Source organism: Chinchilla lanigera, unplaced genomic scaffold (genome assembly GCF_000276665.1).
Source record: "Chinchilla lanigera isolate Chin_1 unplaced genomic scaffold, ChiLan1.0 scaffold00022, whole genome shotgun sequence".
Classification (NCBI taxonomy): Eukaryota; Metazoa; Chordata; class Mammalia; order Rodentia; family Chinchillidae; genus Chinchilla; species Chinchilla lanigera.
In genome coordinates, this window is record NW_004955423.1 from 5563572 (window position 1) to 5581250 (window position 17679).

Here is a 17679-nt window from a genome sequence, read left to right on the forward strand (position 1 = left end):
AGCCATCTGCCCATTTCCCAGGCCTGTTCCTGTGCACATTATTTCTTGGGATGAGTCCTTATAATATTCACAGTTCACTATGGTGTTTCTGGGTGCGAACTCCACTGGCACAGTTCTATCAAGGCCAAAAAATAAATACAGTTAACAAACATAACCTTGTTGCTACATCTTGATTAACACACATTTTTCTCATGAGGGAAACTGGGTAATTTCTATTGAGAATGCTGAACTTTTGTCTGAGGATCTTAACCAGAGACCCAAATTTTATCTCCCATGATGACATTTCCTTAAAAACTGGAGTCTGAAGCTAACGGTGGGGCACAACTCAGGAAATTGACAAATATTGTTGTCTTTGTTCCACAGTAGAAAGGCATAGAACAAATTTCGCGCTCACTTGCCTCATGTTCAAATCTTTCGTTAATAAAATGCTTTGAATAGAACCATAAGAGGTATTCTGATCCTCAGAAATTTCCCTGATAGTCAACTGCCTGTTGGATCCAATCATTTCAGGTACTCTTCCAACATTCTCTTGGGCTTTGATGTTGATGGACAATCAGACCTCAGCTTCAGATGATTTACCATTGCAAAATCACTCAACCCCTTATAAACCACCTTCATGGTCATTGCAGCATCACTGTAAACTAACTTTAACATTTTGTGTATTTCATTAGTGCTTATTTGCAGCTTGATGCCCCACTTCCTATTAATTTGTTGTTTTTTGTAATCCATGACTTTAGCGCGCTTTAAAATACACCTTCTCTTAACTGACTGCACTGAATAAGTTCAGACTTGTCGTACATGTTACCAAGGTTCCTGCTCAGTTGCCCTCTATGATTTTTTTTCTCACAGGTTCTAGTTTTACATTTTTCCAATCATTTTGATATGAGAAAGTAACTCATTTTAATTTCATCTCCTTGATTATAACAGAGGGCTGTGCACTTTCACTCACTTACTGTCCATTTAGCTTCTTTTCCGGTGAGTTATCTGGTCGTAGTTCCCATCCAGAACACTGCGGCAAAGTAACAAGTAACTCTAATGCCATTTCACACTCATTTATGTCAAAACACCCTGGACAGCGGCAGAAGTAACCTACACATAGTTTATAGTCACGGTACTAGGGCTGTTGGATCTGTAATTGCTGTTTTTCTTTCGATGCATTTAAATGTTGTTTACTTGAAGGAAATCCAGCTTGTTGGATAGTATTGAAAATCATGAGAACAAAGCTAACTGCTGTTTGGTTACATTCAACACCATGACCAATATCAATACTGACTGCCAACTGAGGAGAAAAAAACCCTCAAATTATTCATTATTGTGTTTTAATATGGCCTGCCTGTTATCCTGTAATACGGTTTTTGTGGTAGAACTGGTTAAACCTGTAATTCTAGACTGACTGGAAATAAGAAAACTAGTTATGGGTATTAACTGGTTCTCTGTTAGTTTTTGTTGAGCAGCCATACACATAATGGAATGTGTCATTTTATAAACTTCATTCCACCTAGTAGTAAAGCAAAAGATAGCTCAACATCTTATATGATTCTTTTTTTCCCCTTTGGAATACTTCTTATGCCAGTAGAAAAGATATTTGGAATATGTGACTTGATGTATTGTTATATAATATCATACTTCAAAATTACCAATTCCGAATTGTAATTTGATGTGGTTTTATTTTATTATATTGAAACATAGCACTTCATTGGCGGTAAGTGCCATGTATTATCCATATAAATTGATCTTAGCCCTTAAATATACCAGACACTGATTTTTAGCATTTCTTTTGGAAATTACATTTACACAATGATTATCACATTTTGCTGTTGATTTACAGAATATTTTACTTTTTTCTTAGGCATGTAGTGCTCCTATTCTTATAACAAATTATCTTAGTGGTTAAGTGGATTTTTTCTTTTTTTCTTAATTATTACTTAGCAGTATAAAAATTTTGAGCAGCTATTTCTCCTCTCATTTAACAAGTATTCAACCAAGCACCTGCTATATTCAAAGTAATACTCTGGGGCTTAGTCATATAATGAGGGGAAGAAGGTAGCGTGCTGTCCAAATGACCATTACAGTAAAAGTTCATAGAATTAAAAAAGGCCATAATATAACCTTGAGTTAAGATTAGAATCAAATTAGGTATATATATATATATATATATATACCTAATTTGATTCTAATCTTAACTCAAGGTTATATTATGGCCTTTTTTAATTCTATGAACTTTTACTGTAATGGTCATTTGGACAGCACGCTACCTTCTTCCCCTCATTATATGACTAAGCCCCAGAGTATTACTTTGAATATAGCAGGTGCTTGGTTGAATACTTGTTAAATGAGAGGAGAAATAGCTGCTCAAAATTTTTATACTGCTAAGTAATAATTAAGAAAAAAAGAAAAAATCCACTTAACCACTAAGATAATTTGTTATAAGAATAGGAGCACTACATGCCTAAGAAAAAAGTAAAATATTCTGTAAATCAACAGCAAAATGTGATAATCATTGTGTAAATGTAATTTCCAAAAGAAATGCTAAAAATCAGTGTCTGGTATATTTAAGGGCTAAGATCAATTTATATGGATAATACATGGCACTTACCGCCAATGAAGTGCTATGTTTCAATATAATAAAATAAAACCACATCAAATTACAATTCGGAATTGGTAATTTTGAAGTATGATATTATATAACAATACATCAAGTCACATATTCCAAATATCTTTTCTACTGGCATAAGAAGTATTCCAAAGGGGAAAAAAAGAATCATATAAGATGTTGAGCTATCTTTTGCTTTACTACTAGGTGGAATGAAGTTTATAAAATGACACATTCCATTATGTGTATGGCTGCTCAACAAAAACTAACAGAGAACCAGTTAATACCCATAACTAGTTTTCTTATTTCCAGTCAGTCTAGAATTACAGGTTTAACCAGTTCTACCACAAAAACCGTATTACAGGATAACAGGCAGGCCATATTAAAACACAATAATGAATAATTTGAGGGTTTTTTTCTCCTCAGTTGGCAGTCAGTATTGATATTGGTCATGGTGTTGAATGTAACCAAACAGCAGTTAGCTTTGTTCTCATGATTTTCAATACTATCCAACAAGCTGGATTTCCTTCAAGTAAACAACATTTAAATGCATCGAAAGAAAAACAGCAATTACAGATCCAACAGCCCTAGTACCGTGACTATAAACTATGTGTAGGTTACTTCTGCCGCTGTCCAGGGTGTTTTGACATAAATGAGTGTGAAATGGCATTAGAGTTACTTGTTACTTTGCCGCAGTGTTCTGGATGGGAACTACGACCAGATAACTCACCGGAAAAGAAGCTAAATGGACAGTAAGTGAGTGAAAGTGCACAGCCCTCTGTTATAATCAAGGAGATGAAATTAAAATGAGTTACTTTCTCATATCAAAATGATTGGAAAAATGTAAAACTAGAACCTGTGAGAAAAAAAATCATAGAGGGCAACTGAGCAGGAACCTTGGTAACATGTACGACAAGTCTGAACTTATTCAGTGCAGTCAGTTAAGAGAAGGTGTATTTTAAAGCGCGCTAAAGTCATGGATTACAAAAAACAACAAATTAATAGGAAGTGGGGCATCAAGCTGCAAATAAGCACTAATGAAATACACAAAATGTTAAAGTTAGTTTACAGTGATGCTGCAATGACCATGAAGGTGGTTTATAAGGGGTTGAGTGATTTTGCAATGGTAAATCATCTGAAGCTGAGGTCTGATTGTCCATCAACATCAAAGCCCAAGAGAATGTTGGAAGAGTACCTGAAATGATTGGATCCAACAGGCAGTTGACTATCAGGGAAATTTCTGAGGATCAGAATACCTCTTATGGTTCTATTCAAAGCATTTTATTAACGAAAGATTTGAACATGAGGCAAGTGAGCGCGAAATTTGTTCTATGCCTTTCTACTGTGGAACAAAGACAACAATATTTGTCAATTTCCTGAGTTGTGCCCCACCGTTAGCTTCAGACTCCAGTTTTTAAGGAAATGTCATCATGGGAGATAAAATTTGGGTCTCTGGTTAAGATCCTCAGACAAAAGTTCAGCATTCTCAATAGAAATTACCCAGTTTCCCTCATGAGAAAAATGTGTGTTAATCAAGATGTAGCAACAAGGTTATGTTTGTTAACTGTATTTATTTTTTGGCCTTGATAGAACTGTGCCAGTGGAGTTCGCACCCAGAAACACCATAGTGAACTGTGAATATTATAAGGACTCATCCCAAGAAATAATGTGCACAGGAACAGGCCTGGGAAATGGGCAGATGGCTCCATCTTTCATCGTGACAATGCCCCATGTCAGCACTGCTTCCGGTATGGAAATCTGTGTCAAATAAAGACACTGCAGTATGTCCTCGTCCACCTCAACCACTGAATCTGGCACTACTTCAACTCTGGTTCCTCCCCCAAAAGCAAAATGACCATAAATGATAAATGCTTTGAATCCATTCTGACACTGAGGCAGCCATGACGGCACAACTAAAGACACAAAAGACTTCCAGAACTGCTCCAGAAAGTGGCAAGAACAATGGGAGATTAATAGTAATGTGTTATTTACTGTAGTATTTTTTTAAAAATTTTGAACATTCACTGTATTTTTGATCAAGTATGGTGAACTTGAAAATATTCATTTGCTTAGAACCAGCCACTTTGCTTCTACATTTATACAAATTGTCAAAATGTATATAAAACACAAGGAATCATTCCATTGCCTGTGACAGTAAAACTCCCATGAATTAGGGATTAAGGTATTGGTATCAGCATATAACCTATGGATCACAAAGAAATTAGGTATTATGGATTGAAAATTAAAACACAGTATTATTATACTGACATTTTATAATTTAAGTGATGCTAGAAGAGGGAGGAGATATACTAGTTGTCTCATAAATATAGAAAAATAGGCAAAAATCCATTATTAAAACACTAACCAGGCAAACAAGGAAATTTCTCCAGTGTCATGAAAGGGCAAATATAAAAATATAACTAATCATATCAATAGTGAGAGAATGAGTAATTTTCCCCCTAAATGAAAAACAAGAAAAAGAAAAAGATGGCCACTCATCACCTAGTACAACACTGTACTAGAGGTTCTACTTGAAGCAATGAAACAAGAAAAAGAGCTAAGAGGTATCTGAGACTATAAAATAGAAATAAAACTCTTCATGCACAGACAACACTATCATTACATGAAAATACAATGGGATCTATGTACTGCAAACATGCACTCCCTGCCCAAAAAGCGAAGAGGACAAGGGATGGGTAGAGAGTAGACGGAGGAAAGGGAAAGGGGATGAAAAAAGAATTAAAATGAATTATGTACAGGCATCGATTTCCCAGAAGGATGTAAACATTATATACTACACACATGCACTAATAAACTACAAAATAAAAAATTAAATTAAAAAACAAGTATAGCAAAGTTACAGGAGATAAAATTTATATGCCAAAATTAATTGTACCTCTATATACTAGGAATGAACAGTCACAAATTATAACTAAAAAAACTGTATCATTGAAACCAGGCAGGGTGGTGTAGCCTGTAATCTCAGTATTCTAGAAGCTACAGTAGGAGGACTGTCTCAATTTCGAGGCTAGTCTGAGCTCCACAGCAAGACCCTGTTTCAAAACCAACCAACCAGCCAGCCAACCGACCAACCAACCAACCAACCAAAAATATCACTTAAAATAGCATGAAATTGAGGCGTGGTAGCACACACCTGTAATCCCAGCACTTAGGAGGCTGAGGCAGGAGGATCACTGCAAGTTCAAGGCCAGCCTGGGCTACAAAGTGAGTTTAAGGCCAGCCTGAGCTCCATAGTAAGAACTTGTCTCAAAAAGACAGTAAATAAATAAGTAGAATAAAAAAGTAATTCTACAAATAACTCAAACATCCATCAATAGTTAAACAAATTTGCCGTATCTATACAATGTAATACTACTTGGCCACAAAAAATAAAGATACTGATGCATGCAACAGTATGACAGAATCTCTCTCGTTTCTTTTTTTGTTTTTTTTGGTACCAGGAATAGAACTCATGACCTCAGGCTTACCAGGGAAGCGCTTGTGCCACTGAGCTATATCCCAGGCCCCAGTATGACAGAATCTCAAAATCACTTACCTGAATGAAAGCAGCCACCCACAACCCCCACTGAGTATATCATATAGAATATATTACAGTCAAACAGTATATGATTCTTTTCATGGAAAAAGTCTAGAAAATGCAAATGAACTTATACTGACAGAAAGGAGAAAATGTCTGTCTGAAACTGGAAAGGGAGTAATGTCAGGAGCACAAGATTAAAAATGCTGACATGGGGCATTGTCATGATGAAAGATGGAGCCATCTGCCCATTTCCCAGGCCTGTTCCTGTGCACATTATTTCTTGGGATGAGTCCTTATAATATTCACAGTTCACTATGGTGTTTCTGGGTGTGAACTCCACTGGCACAGTTCTATCAAGGCCAAAAATACTACTACTTTTACATAAGATTATCAGGGAAATGCTCGCTCATAAAGAGATATTTTAACAAAGTATTTAACATGTTCTAGTAACAATTTTTAATGAAACAAGTTTTATACAAAACATCACTACATCACTAACAAGACTTGCTTGTCCCCCACAACAAAAAATTGACCTTTTTAAATTGGTTTATTGAGAAACAGAACACAAAATATTTCAAACATGATTCTGCAAGCTAAATATAATTCCCTCTAAGATCTGACAATTATTGAACAAAGAAGTTTTCAACTGAAACTAGGAGATAAAACTATACAGTTCAGAGTTTTCATTTACTTTTCCCTATAACTGTTTGACTTAAATTATCATGTAAGAAAGAAAACTCACAACTGACTATAAGAATATAAAATAGGGAAATGTACATTATTCCGAGTAAAATGGATAAAGCAGAGCTGCTCTTTAAAGTTTGCACTCTTTACATTGCTGTTAGTCTCAGAGAATAAAACCAACACAATGCTTTCTTCTTTCTCATGCTGTTGATCAAAGTTGAGAACCAACAACTAGAGCAAAGCCAACCTCAGTTATTAAATACTTTGTTTGCCAAAATAGGAAAAAGTATCAAGGACACAATTTTGGCAGCCTTCTGAATGAAAAATTATCCTGCTTGTATCCATTTGACTCCAATTATCCCACCCTCCTTGAAAAGCTTTTCCTCCTTAATAAAACTTCCTACTCTACTTTAAGCTCATCTTAAAGTGATCCTTTCCCGCCTGAGGCCCAACAGCAAGTGCTTATACAATTTGCTTAGAAATGAACTACTGTACGTCTGAGTTCGCATCATCTCTTCATTACCCTATGGAAATGTAATAATCTTGACCTGGTAACTTGTCACAATTGTTTCAGCCACTCACTTTAGTTCTAGTGCACCCCTGTACAGGTCAGTAGTCATTAATCACTGGTGACTCTCTAGGTTTACATTGAAAGGATGGGTAGGGTATAGATAATGGAAGGTCTAATTTATTTTCTTCTATAATCAACAGAAGGTTGCTGAAAGTTTATGCAGAAGAAGTACTTTCTCTATACTTCCTTGTCAAGAGTTCTTATCCCTAATATTGGTATTGAGAACCCCAATGCCATATAGAGCCCAATGTCACAGTTGAATGAAGCAGGGATACATGTTCTACCAACAAAGATCAATCAGATATTCTTATTCAAGCACTTAGGATTGGCTACAGACATTAGAACTGTAGGGTTATTTTAATAAGGGACCATGTGGTGCTAGGAAGAACGCATCCAGTTTCCTGCTGAGTATCTGGTTATACATATCACCTATGGACTAACTAAGATGCCAGCAGCTTTCCAATACATCTGAATTTTGCCTAGCCTAATTTAAATGAGCTTCCACTTCCTGTAATTCTGACAAGAGTCTGGTCGTTAATCAGATTCTGGCAGTCAATTATTAGGATAAATTAGTGTGGAAAAAGGCTAGAACTGGTAGCCAAAACACTTACACTAGGAAAGAAAAGAAAACACTCCAAGCAAATAGAAGCAAGTATGATGAAAAAAGTAACCAGTGTTATGCAGAGTCCTCAAACAAAAAGTTTCAGAAAGCTAAAGCAGTGTCAACTGCCTTTATGAACAAGAAAGAGCCACACGATACTAATGTCTTTAACACATTCCTGCTAACTTGAACCACCAATGCTACATACATGACTGCCCCATGCCTCTCAACAAGACAGTCATGCATGTACCACCAGTGGTTCAGGGCTGGCCATCAGTGAGATATGCAAATTATAGCCCCATTATGAACAAGTTAAAGAGAATAATTTAGCAGAGTAAATGAGACAGAAGTCATAAATAATTGGTAGAAAATAAAGGCAACTAAGAAATTTGTTTAAAAGACTGATTATGAAAGAATCTGAGACAACAAACTGCATTAAAGAGTATCCCCACTAAAAAAAAGAGAGAAATATAAACTTATTTTTAAGCAAAAAGTCAGGGAAGAATCAAAGGCCCATCTGCAAGAGTCAAACATGAAATTAAAGAGGATGCAGAAGTCATACTCACCCTCACGGTCTACTTCCTTCAGCTAGGCCAGTGATGGTGAACTTTTTAGTTTTCAATGACAACAGTCAGCTGCAGCATGTGTGCCACAGGTTCACCATCACTGAGCTTGGCCCTCTTCCTAAACGCTCTTTCAGCTATGAACACATCTGTGATGAGGTTAGCACCCTCAGGATCTGATGAACTAGACCTTGGGGAATATTTTAGATCCAAGCTATAATAATCATCTGTATTTACCTGAAGTTTCAGGGAATGAAACACAAATTCATATCACAAGTAAAAGTGAGCTACTAATGAGCTAGGTCAGGATATCTTCAGATACAGTTCTTATACAACCTAGGCCCTATAATACAAACTTAACTCTCTTGAAAAATATGAATCAAACAAAGCTATCCGAGATTATACTCTGCCAAAAGCTGAAAAGGTGCTCTCCATTCATAATTTAATTGTAAAGAAACTTGATACACATTTCAAAATATTAAAAAATGATTAACAGACCTTTTCCATATTCAAAATCAACTCTATTAAAACAAGATTAGCATACTATACATCTATTGGAATGATCAAAACTGAGAAAAGTGACATTAAATGTTGAAGAGGATGTGAAACAACAAACTGAGGTACTGTTGGTGGAAATACAAAATACATAGTACAACCACTTTGGAGGACGATTCACTAGTTTCTTACAAAACTAAACATATTATCATACAACAGTCACTTTCCTTGGTATTTAGGCAAAGGAGCTGAAAATTTCTGTCCACACAAAAATCAGCACATGGATATTTATAGCAGCTTTACTTTTTTTTGTTTTTTTTTTTGGTTTTTTTTTTTGGTTTTTCTCCGGTACCAGGAACCGAACTCACGACCTTGCGCTTGCCAGGCAGGCGCTTTGCTGGTAAGCTAAATCCCCAGCCCCTAGCAGCTTTACTTTTAATTGCCAAAATTTGGAGGAAGCCAATATATCCTTCAGTAGGCAAATGGAAAAACTGTGGTACATCCAAGTGGAGTATTATTCTACGCTAAGGAGAAAAGAACTATCAATCCATGAAAAAGACCCATATGAAAGTTAAGTGCATATTGCTATGCAAAAGATGCCAACCTGAACAGGATACAAACTGTACAATTCTAACTAGATGACATTCTGGAAAAGGAAAAAACTATGCAAACAGTAAAAATATCAGTAGTTACCAGAGTATAGGAGAGTAGGAGGGATAAGTAGAGTACAGAGGACTCTTAGTATACTGATACTATGCATGATTTCTAAAGGTCAATACAGGTCATTACACATTTGAATAGCCCACTGAATGTACAATACCAAGAGTGGGTTCTAATGTAAACTATGGACACTGGGTGACTATGATGTACTAAGGTAAGTTAATTGTAACAAATGCACTATTCTGGTGAGGCATGTTAATAAGAGAGGCTCTGTTTGTATGGATGGACTTATGAAATCTTTGTTTCTTCCTCTCAATTTTGTTGTGAACTTTTACTAAAACTGCTCTTTTAAAAAGTCTACTAAAATTACTTGTTTGGAATTACTTAATGTAAAATGGAATGAATTAAATGTAAAAAGTGAAAACTTCAAAATTCTTAATAAAAAACATAGGCAATTATCTTTTAAACCCAGGAAATGGATTTAAGGAACAACATGTTCCAAGACACTTTAAGCAATTACAATAAAAGATGGACAAAAATTGAACTGTTAAATTAAAATTCTAGATTAGCAATTCCAGTAAAATATGCATGCAAGAGAAGTTATTTTGTTTTATATCCAATAAATCTGGTCAACTCTAGCACTTTCTGGGCAAGCTATGCCAAGTACTTGAACAACTGATTCACAAAACTCCTACACTTGTAATATACCATGCTTTAAACAAAATAAAATATGACTGACAAATAACACTAAGTAGTTTGCAGCAAAGAGATATGGAAGGAAAAACTGAGCTGCTGAACAATTTACATATACAGTTTTCATTATTTGTTTGCTTCTAAATTTACCCTTCAAGTCAACTAATCTCTAAGAGCCTAGTTTGTGTAGTGAAACAGTATTTTATACAAATGTCTATGGTTGTTCATTTGGATAGTTTATAAACGCTGAGGACAAAAACTGTGTAACTTTATCCTTTTTATGCAAAATCTACAATAGAAATTAAGCATCTTATTGATCATGATGAAATTAATGATTCTGAGTATTTTCCAAAATAGTAAAACATTTAAAACTGTCCCTCCCAAAAACTTCCTAAAAGAAAGTGAAAAAGACAATTTAGAAATTCAAAGAGATTTATAATATATACAGAATTAACATAAAGAATATAAAGAACTCTTATAAATCAGAAAGAATCAAAACAAGAGACAAGAATAGGAATTCCACTTAAGAGAAAACACAAAAGTCCAGCAAATAAAAAAGAAATACTCTAAGTGATAATCAGGAAAGTGCACATCAAGATCACCGTAAGATGACATATCACACCTTTTGACTTGTAAAAATTAAAAAGATAATATCAAATGTTGAAGAGGATGGATAATCAGGATCTTTTATCTTATATATTGAAATTATAAATGTAAATTGATGGAACCATATTGGAAGTTCTATATCAACTCTTACTTGAGTATTCACCTTTCTGTGAGGCAGCAATTGTACTTCTGTACATATATCATCAATAGAAATTTTTATATAAATGGAAAATATGCACACAATGTCCCTGTTTGTTCACAATTACAAAAACGAGAAAGTAACTGAATGCCTTACAAGGGAGAATAAATATTCAAATATCCAATGGAAGATAATAATAAATGACATACAATAATATGGATAAATCTTACCAAAGTTAGGCGAAAAGTCAAGGTAAAAGATTATATTCAAGATAATTATATAAAAACAACTAAAATAAAAAACACATCCTGTTTTTAGAAGTATACATCCAGTAATGACCACAAGATTCAATATAACGATTACCTGGTGACATTAGAAGGTGAAAATAGGAGCATGGGATGGAAATAAACTACACGTGGCTAAATCCCTTGCTTGAGTAAAGGGACATGGGGTAGCCCATGAGTACTTTATTGTGATACAGTCAGATAATGACTCCATGCAGTGGTCCTGAGGTCCAACCCAGACTAGACAACTTAATAACTTAGTGAGACCTTGTCTCAAGATAAAAAGAAAATAGAGCTGAGAGTGTAACAGCTCACTGCAAAGATCCTGGGTTCAATTGCCAAGGCCAAAACAAAAAAATAAAAACAAAACATACATGTACAATAATTTGTTCAATGAAAACTCTCCTCTTCGGCAGCATAAAGTGTTAAATGTTCCGTGCCTGGCTTGGCATTATTGGGTGGTGGTGGAACTTTCACTGGGGCCTACTGGGAAGTCTTCAGGTCACTGGGGGTATGCTGTCGAAAGGAGAATGGGAGTCCAGCCCCCTCTTCTTCCTCTCTTTTGCTTTCCAACCATGAGGTAAGTAATTCTCCTTTCATAAGAAATCCTGGAAAAATTAAATTGTCAAAAATTAAATTGTCAAACGCCTATTATTTTAAATTTTATTAATTTTACTTGAGTAAAATTAATAAAAATTAATAAAATTTAAAATAATAGGCGTTTGACAATTGTTTAACACAATACACTTTACTAGGCAATGGTGGTAAATTATCTACTTTATTCAAATATTATTTATGCTTATGGAACTACTATTTTAAGTAACATTCACCTCTACAAACTAGTATAGTACTCTGCTTGTTTAAAAGCAGACACTGGAATAATCTAATGGCATGATAATTTACCACTGCTAAATTTGAAAAGCAAGGACAGCTCAAACAGATGCTACTCCCTGGAATAAAAGGGCCCCTATTTCTCCCTGTCTCAATACTGATAATATATGAATGGTAGGAGTCACAGGAGAACTAACCTCTATTACATTAACACAAGATAAGAAAACACGGTCCATCTTAGAGCCATCTTTTAATGAACTAGCTTCAGGAGAGATTTTTACTGAGGCAGACAATAAACAATACGGCAAAAAGTATGCACTGGAAACTATAAATACTGAAGCTATGTAAGAGTAGCCGTAGCCAAATATAATCAAACCAACACTGATTTAGTGTTCAATGTTATTGCTATGTATCATATTGCCTATTATTAATCCAAACTGTACTGTTCACTTTTCTCCTTAACTGTGTCTAAAAACTTATTTCAAAATCAAAATTTGTAAAACGACATCAATTTTAAAAATAGTTTTACAAAAGGCACCAATAAAGCTACTCAGTCCATTTATACAGAACTAATGGCAAGAAAAGAAATCCTTACCCTACAGCTATTTCTACCTTACAGCTTGCTATAGCTTGGATTTGGGATGTTCCTGAAGGGCCAAAGCATTAAATGTTCGGTGCCTGGCTTGGCGTTATTGGGTGGTGGTGGAACTTTCAGTGGGGCCTACTGGGAAGTCTTCAGGTCACTGGAGGTATGCTGCCAAAGAGGAGAATGGGAGTCCAGCCCCTTCCTCCTCCCTTTTGCTTTCCAACCATGAGGTGAGTAATTCTCCTTTCATAAGAAATCTTGGAAAAATATTATATCCTTCCAACCTAGGCTAAAAAGAAATAGGTCTATCTGAAGATAGTCAAAACTGTAAGCCAAATAAACTTTTTCTCTTCATAAACTGATTGTCTCGATTAGTTAGTTCTAAGTGGTGGAACAATGAACACCTTTTTTGTGTGTTTTTTTTTGCATTTTCAGATTTTCTACAATAAATGTGCATTATATTTAAAACTTGAAGAAACTGTAAAATCCACTTACCTTTTAATACACCATTTTATCCTAAAATCTTTCCAACAGAGGAAAAAGTACTTCTGCTTTCTAGTATCACTGAAAAATTAAATGCCATCTTCTAACTTCCCACCAAGTGGGTAAAATACCAGTAAGCTGTACACTGGTGTAACTACTGCAAAAACCCCTTTTGTACATTTTAAGGGAGTAGTTATGAGAAAAAGGATTAGAAAAGTAAATTAAAGAAAACTAACAACAGTAGTTCCTTGGTTATCAGCAGTGGATTGGTTTCAGGACTGCCCTTGTATACTAAAACGTGCAGGTGCTCAAGTTTCTTACATATGTGGTACAGTACATGTGTCCTCTGTGTCCATGGGTTCCACATCTGTGGATTCCCCAAGGATCAAATATATTTGAAAAAGCAGGGGCGGGGATATAGTTCAGCGGCACAGTGCCTGCCTGGCAAGCGCGTGGTCCAGAGTTCGATTCCCCCATATCAATCAATCAATCAATCAATTAATCAAATAAAAAAAGAAAAAGCAAACAAATCTGCACTGAATATGTACAGACATTTTTCTTGTCATTATTGTATCCCTTAAACAATATAACTATTTATTTAGCATCTATATGGTATTAATATTATAAGTAATCTAGAGATGATTTTAAATATATAGAAGGATGTGCACTGGTTATATGCAAATTATTATGCCATTTTATATACAGTATAAGGGACTTAAGTATCTGAAGATTCTGAGATCTATGGGGTCCTAGAACTAAAGCCCCATGGATCTGAAGTGACAAATCTATTCGCATGTCATCTATATACATCTTTTAGTAATATGTAAATATTACATAAACAGTAGCTCTGCAGTATTGTTTAGAGCTGTAAGACCTATTGTTTTATTCTCTAAAAGTGTGTACATGTTCAGCACAAGCATTTATTTCTGAGTATTTTCTATGTGCATTGGTTGAATCCATGGATGTGGGACATAAGGATACTATTATATGTTATATGTCAATAATCATAGTGAACTCTTAAAAGTTAAGACATTCATCATGCCAGGTGGTAAGTGCAGCCTTCTCATTACTATACTGAGCACCTACAAAGTGATAAACAGAGTTTGGTTATACATAAACTTAAAATTTTTAAACCGAAGTTTATCCTATGAACATTCTACAAAGAAATGATAAATCTCGTGTGAGATTTGTGGCAAACAGTCAACACCTTTCATGAGAAACTAATCGTGAAATGAAGAAAGCCTATGAAAAGATGATTGTTACTTTTATACCTTACTTGCAATAATACAGCACTGCTAAATTACAGACTACCAAATGGAACATAAAGCTCATTTTTTCTTTTTCTAGCAGGATCTAACAGGTAGATACCTTTTTGGCTAATTTTTACAAATTTCATACAACACTGTAATGCAAAATATTTATGGGTTCACAGTACATTTGGGTTCAAATTCAGACTTATAATGTGACCATGGGCAATGTACTTAAGATTAATGAACTTAGCTCCCTGATCCATAAAACAGAAATAACACTCTCGCCTTACTGGATTGTTGTGAAGGTCAAGTAAGGTACACAGGATACTGAGTACAATGTCTGATATGCAGCAAACAATAAATGCTACTTTGCCTCGCATATAATCTTTTAGTACAAAAGTTATCTGTACTCTCTTCTGGAAAGCAAAAACTACTATGTGTCAGCTTTATATCCTAAGTATTCAATAACTTTATTGAAGTTTAACACTTCTAATTTAAGGCTAACTACGTCAACTTTCCATTTGAGCAAACTCTCTTTACCTATACAGTATAGATTCTGCTGGGAATGGGATTTAAGCTTCCCAACTCAATACTTTACTAGGTATTCTGATAAAGAAAGTGAAGCAACAACAATCGGAAAGGTAACTTTATTAGTACGCTACTCCATATTCGGTTCTACATGCTACGAAATTAGTTGTAGTCAACGTTCCATTTTACAATTCTTTAGTTTTCATTAATTCAGTTTCCTTGGAAATAAAGTTTAGTTTCTTTGGCCTCACAAAAAAATTTACATTTCTTGCTGTACTTCAAATAAGAAATTAAGAGACTAGGATAAAACAAACTAGTTATGTGTGACAAAAATTACAAATTGCCTGCTGTTTATATTTTTAAAGTTTAATTTTATTTTTACTATAGTAAACACTTTTCCTTATACCTTAAAGTCTCTGGTCATCAAAGTTTGTGTATGCCTTATTAATGCTTCCTTGTTTAATAATTCTCCACATTACTATCAAGAGTTAAGAAACATTACCCTCAGAAACATTACAGTAATTAACAAGACAAAGTAATGTAGTTTCAGGGTTTTTTAGTTTTGTCTTTCTATAGTCAAAGGTTATTAATGAGCAAGCCAATTCCAGTTTAAGTAGTAAAGTGTTTCAAATTCTAAAGTATGATTTGAAAAAATGGAAAATTGCACGTATTTTCTAAAATAATTTCACTAAAGTTATACTACATAGTGTTCATAGTAAAACAAGTATTCCTAACATAAAGTAAAGTAACAGTTTTTAACTATCAAACACATTAAAACTGGACCATATAACTTGCTACTTAAAATACTTGCTTGGCAGAAAAGGGTAAGAAATTAGTACTAAATTGTTTTTCAACAGAAATAAATTTAAATAATTTAAAAGCTTAAAAAACTGGTTCTCAGGTTGGTAAACATTTGGTTATCATATACTAATTTCATGACCCACTGAAGCAACAAAATGATCAAATAGATGGATACACTTAATATAGCAAATTTTATGACTAAGTGCTGATATAAAAATATTTAAAAATGTATTAATGAACATAATAAACTTTAGATGCAATAACATTTACTACAAGAGAAGTCCAATAAATGCCCGAGATATGTATGACAAACTTAAGGTTATTAAAGTCACAATAAGTATTATTCTTTTCCTAGAGAGAGTTACACTGTAATTAATTTTAAAGTACAAGTTTATGTGTTCTCCTTTGATCTTATTTAAAAATCATATTTAAAACGTGTTATTTCTTTAACTTGCTTCCTTGTTATTACCAAAAAAGATCTTATTAACTAAAAAATCCTAAGGATTACATTTTTAAAAGTATGTCAGTTGCAGTACTAAAAATGTCTTTTATGTCAACTTTCTATAAAATACAAGTAAGGATGCCAAATACTTTATAATTCTAGCACCATTCAACACAAAAATGCTCCTGTCAGTTTAATGGCTTTTCTCCATCAAAATTTTGTGTTTCAATACTAGGTAATGTATTCTTATATGTCTCAGATCGTCCTTATTTTAAAAGTTCATGTAAATTACTAAAATAATAAATTGTATCCACTTAAAAAAACACTGTGGCTGTAAGACCTGCAGACCTGCTTACAAAAATGTTATTAAGACTACACGGCAACACTTTAAAGGACAGGAAATTCAGCTTTGCGTGTACAGAGAACTTCAAGTTTGTAACCGTGAATTTGCACACTGGAAATCTGTATTCTCGGGGGGGGGGGGGAGCACTTGTGTGCAGTAGACCACATTTCTACGGGAATCTAAAGAAAAACGCAAAAAAAACGTAGATGCACTTGCAATATATACTTATGACAGAAGAATAAACCACTATAATATTCACCTAAAAAACTGTCCAACCGTCCAAAACCAATACGAACATGCTATTTCCTTTACTTCCCACCTCTAATCTTTGAGTAGCCAAAAGATGAGTATACTAAAACAAACCAAGTTTAAAAAATGTTTTTAAAATTTTAATCCATATATAAACATCTCTCAACACCCCGAAGTAATGAAAAATAAACCGGATAGGTTAGCTTTAGTCTCCTCCTACACCACAGATATCTAAAAACAAAAAGCGCGCATACATGACCAAATATTTAGCTGGAAATCGGAAAGAATAAAATAGCTATTCGACATGGACTAGCTAAGGCATCTGTTTTGTTCCCATATGCTGTCCAATGCTTTCCCTTAGTCGACTTCTCACTGTAAACAACTTCTGTAGCTCTTTTTCTGGTGCTCAAACGGGACGAAAATGAAGGTCTGAAAAGCATCAGCCTGAGCCGGGGTAGCCAAGAAAGGGAGCAAGTATCACTCCGTTAAAAAAAATAAATAAATAAGGTAGCTCGCAAACTAGAGAAGAAGGAAAGTCACCTGAAAAGAGCTGGCGAAGCGAAGCAAGCGCTTGGTACGGCGGCTTGAAAAAAACTTGTTTGGGGGCTGGAAGTTATGGGGGCGCTCTTTGTGCAGAGGCCGAGGGGAAGGGGAGGGACGCGGCACCGGCCTGGGAGTCATTCAAAGGCGCTCCGGCGCTGAGCTCGCGGGCGGCGGGGCGGGGCGGGGCCGGGGC

The 17679-nt window shown here is 34.8% G+C and overlaps 1 protein-coding gene across 1 annotated transcript in view; it reads right to left on the reverse strand.

The window, feature by feature from the left end:
- The window catches only part of Pkn2 (protein kinase N2), a 108419-nt gene extending 96555 nt beyond the window's left edge, over nucleotides 1-11864 (reverse strand). Inside the window, exon 1 of the mRNA XM_013514513.1 lies at nucleotides 11805-11864. Coding sequence (XP_013369967.1) covers nucleotides 11805-11849 — 45 coding nt within the window. The 5' untranslated portion in view covers nucleotides 11850-11864. The remainder of the gene's footprint in view (nucleotides 1-11804) is intronic.
- Between the last annotated feature and the right edge of the window lie 5815 nt (nucleotides 11865-17679).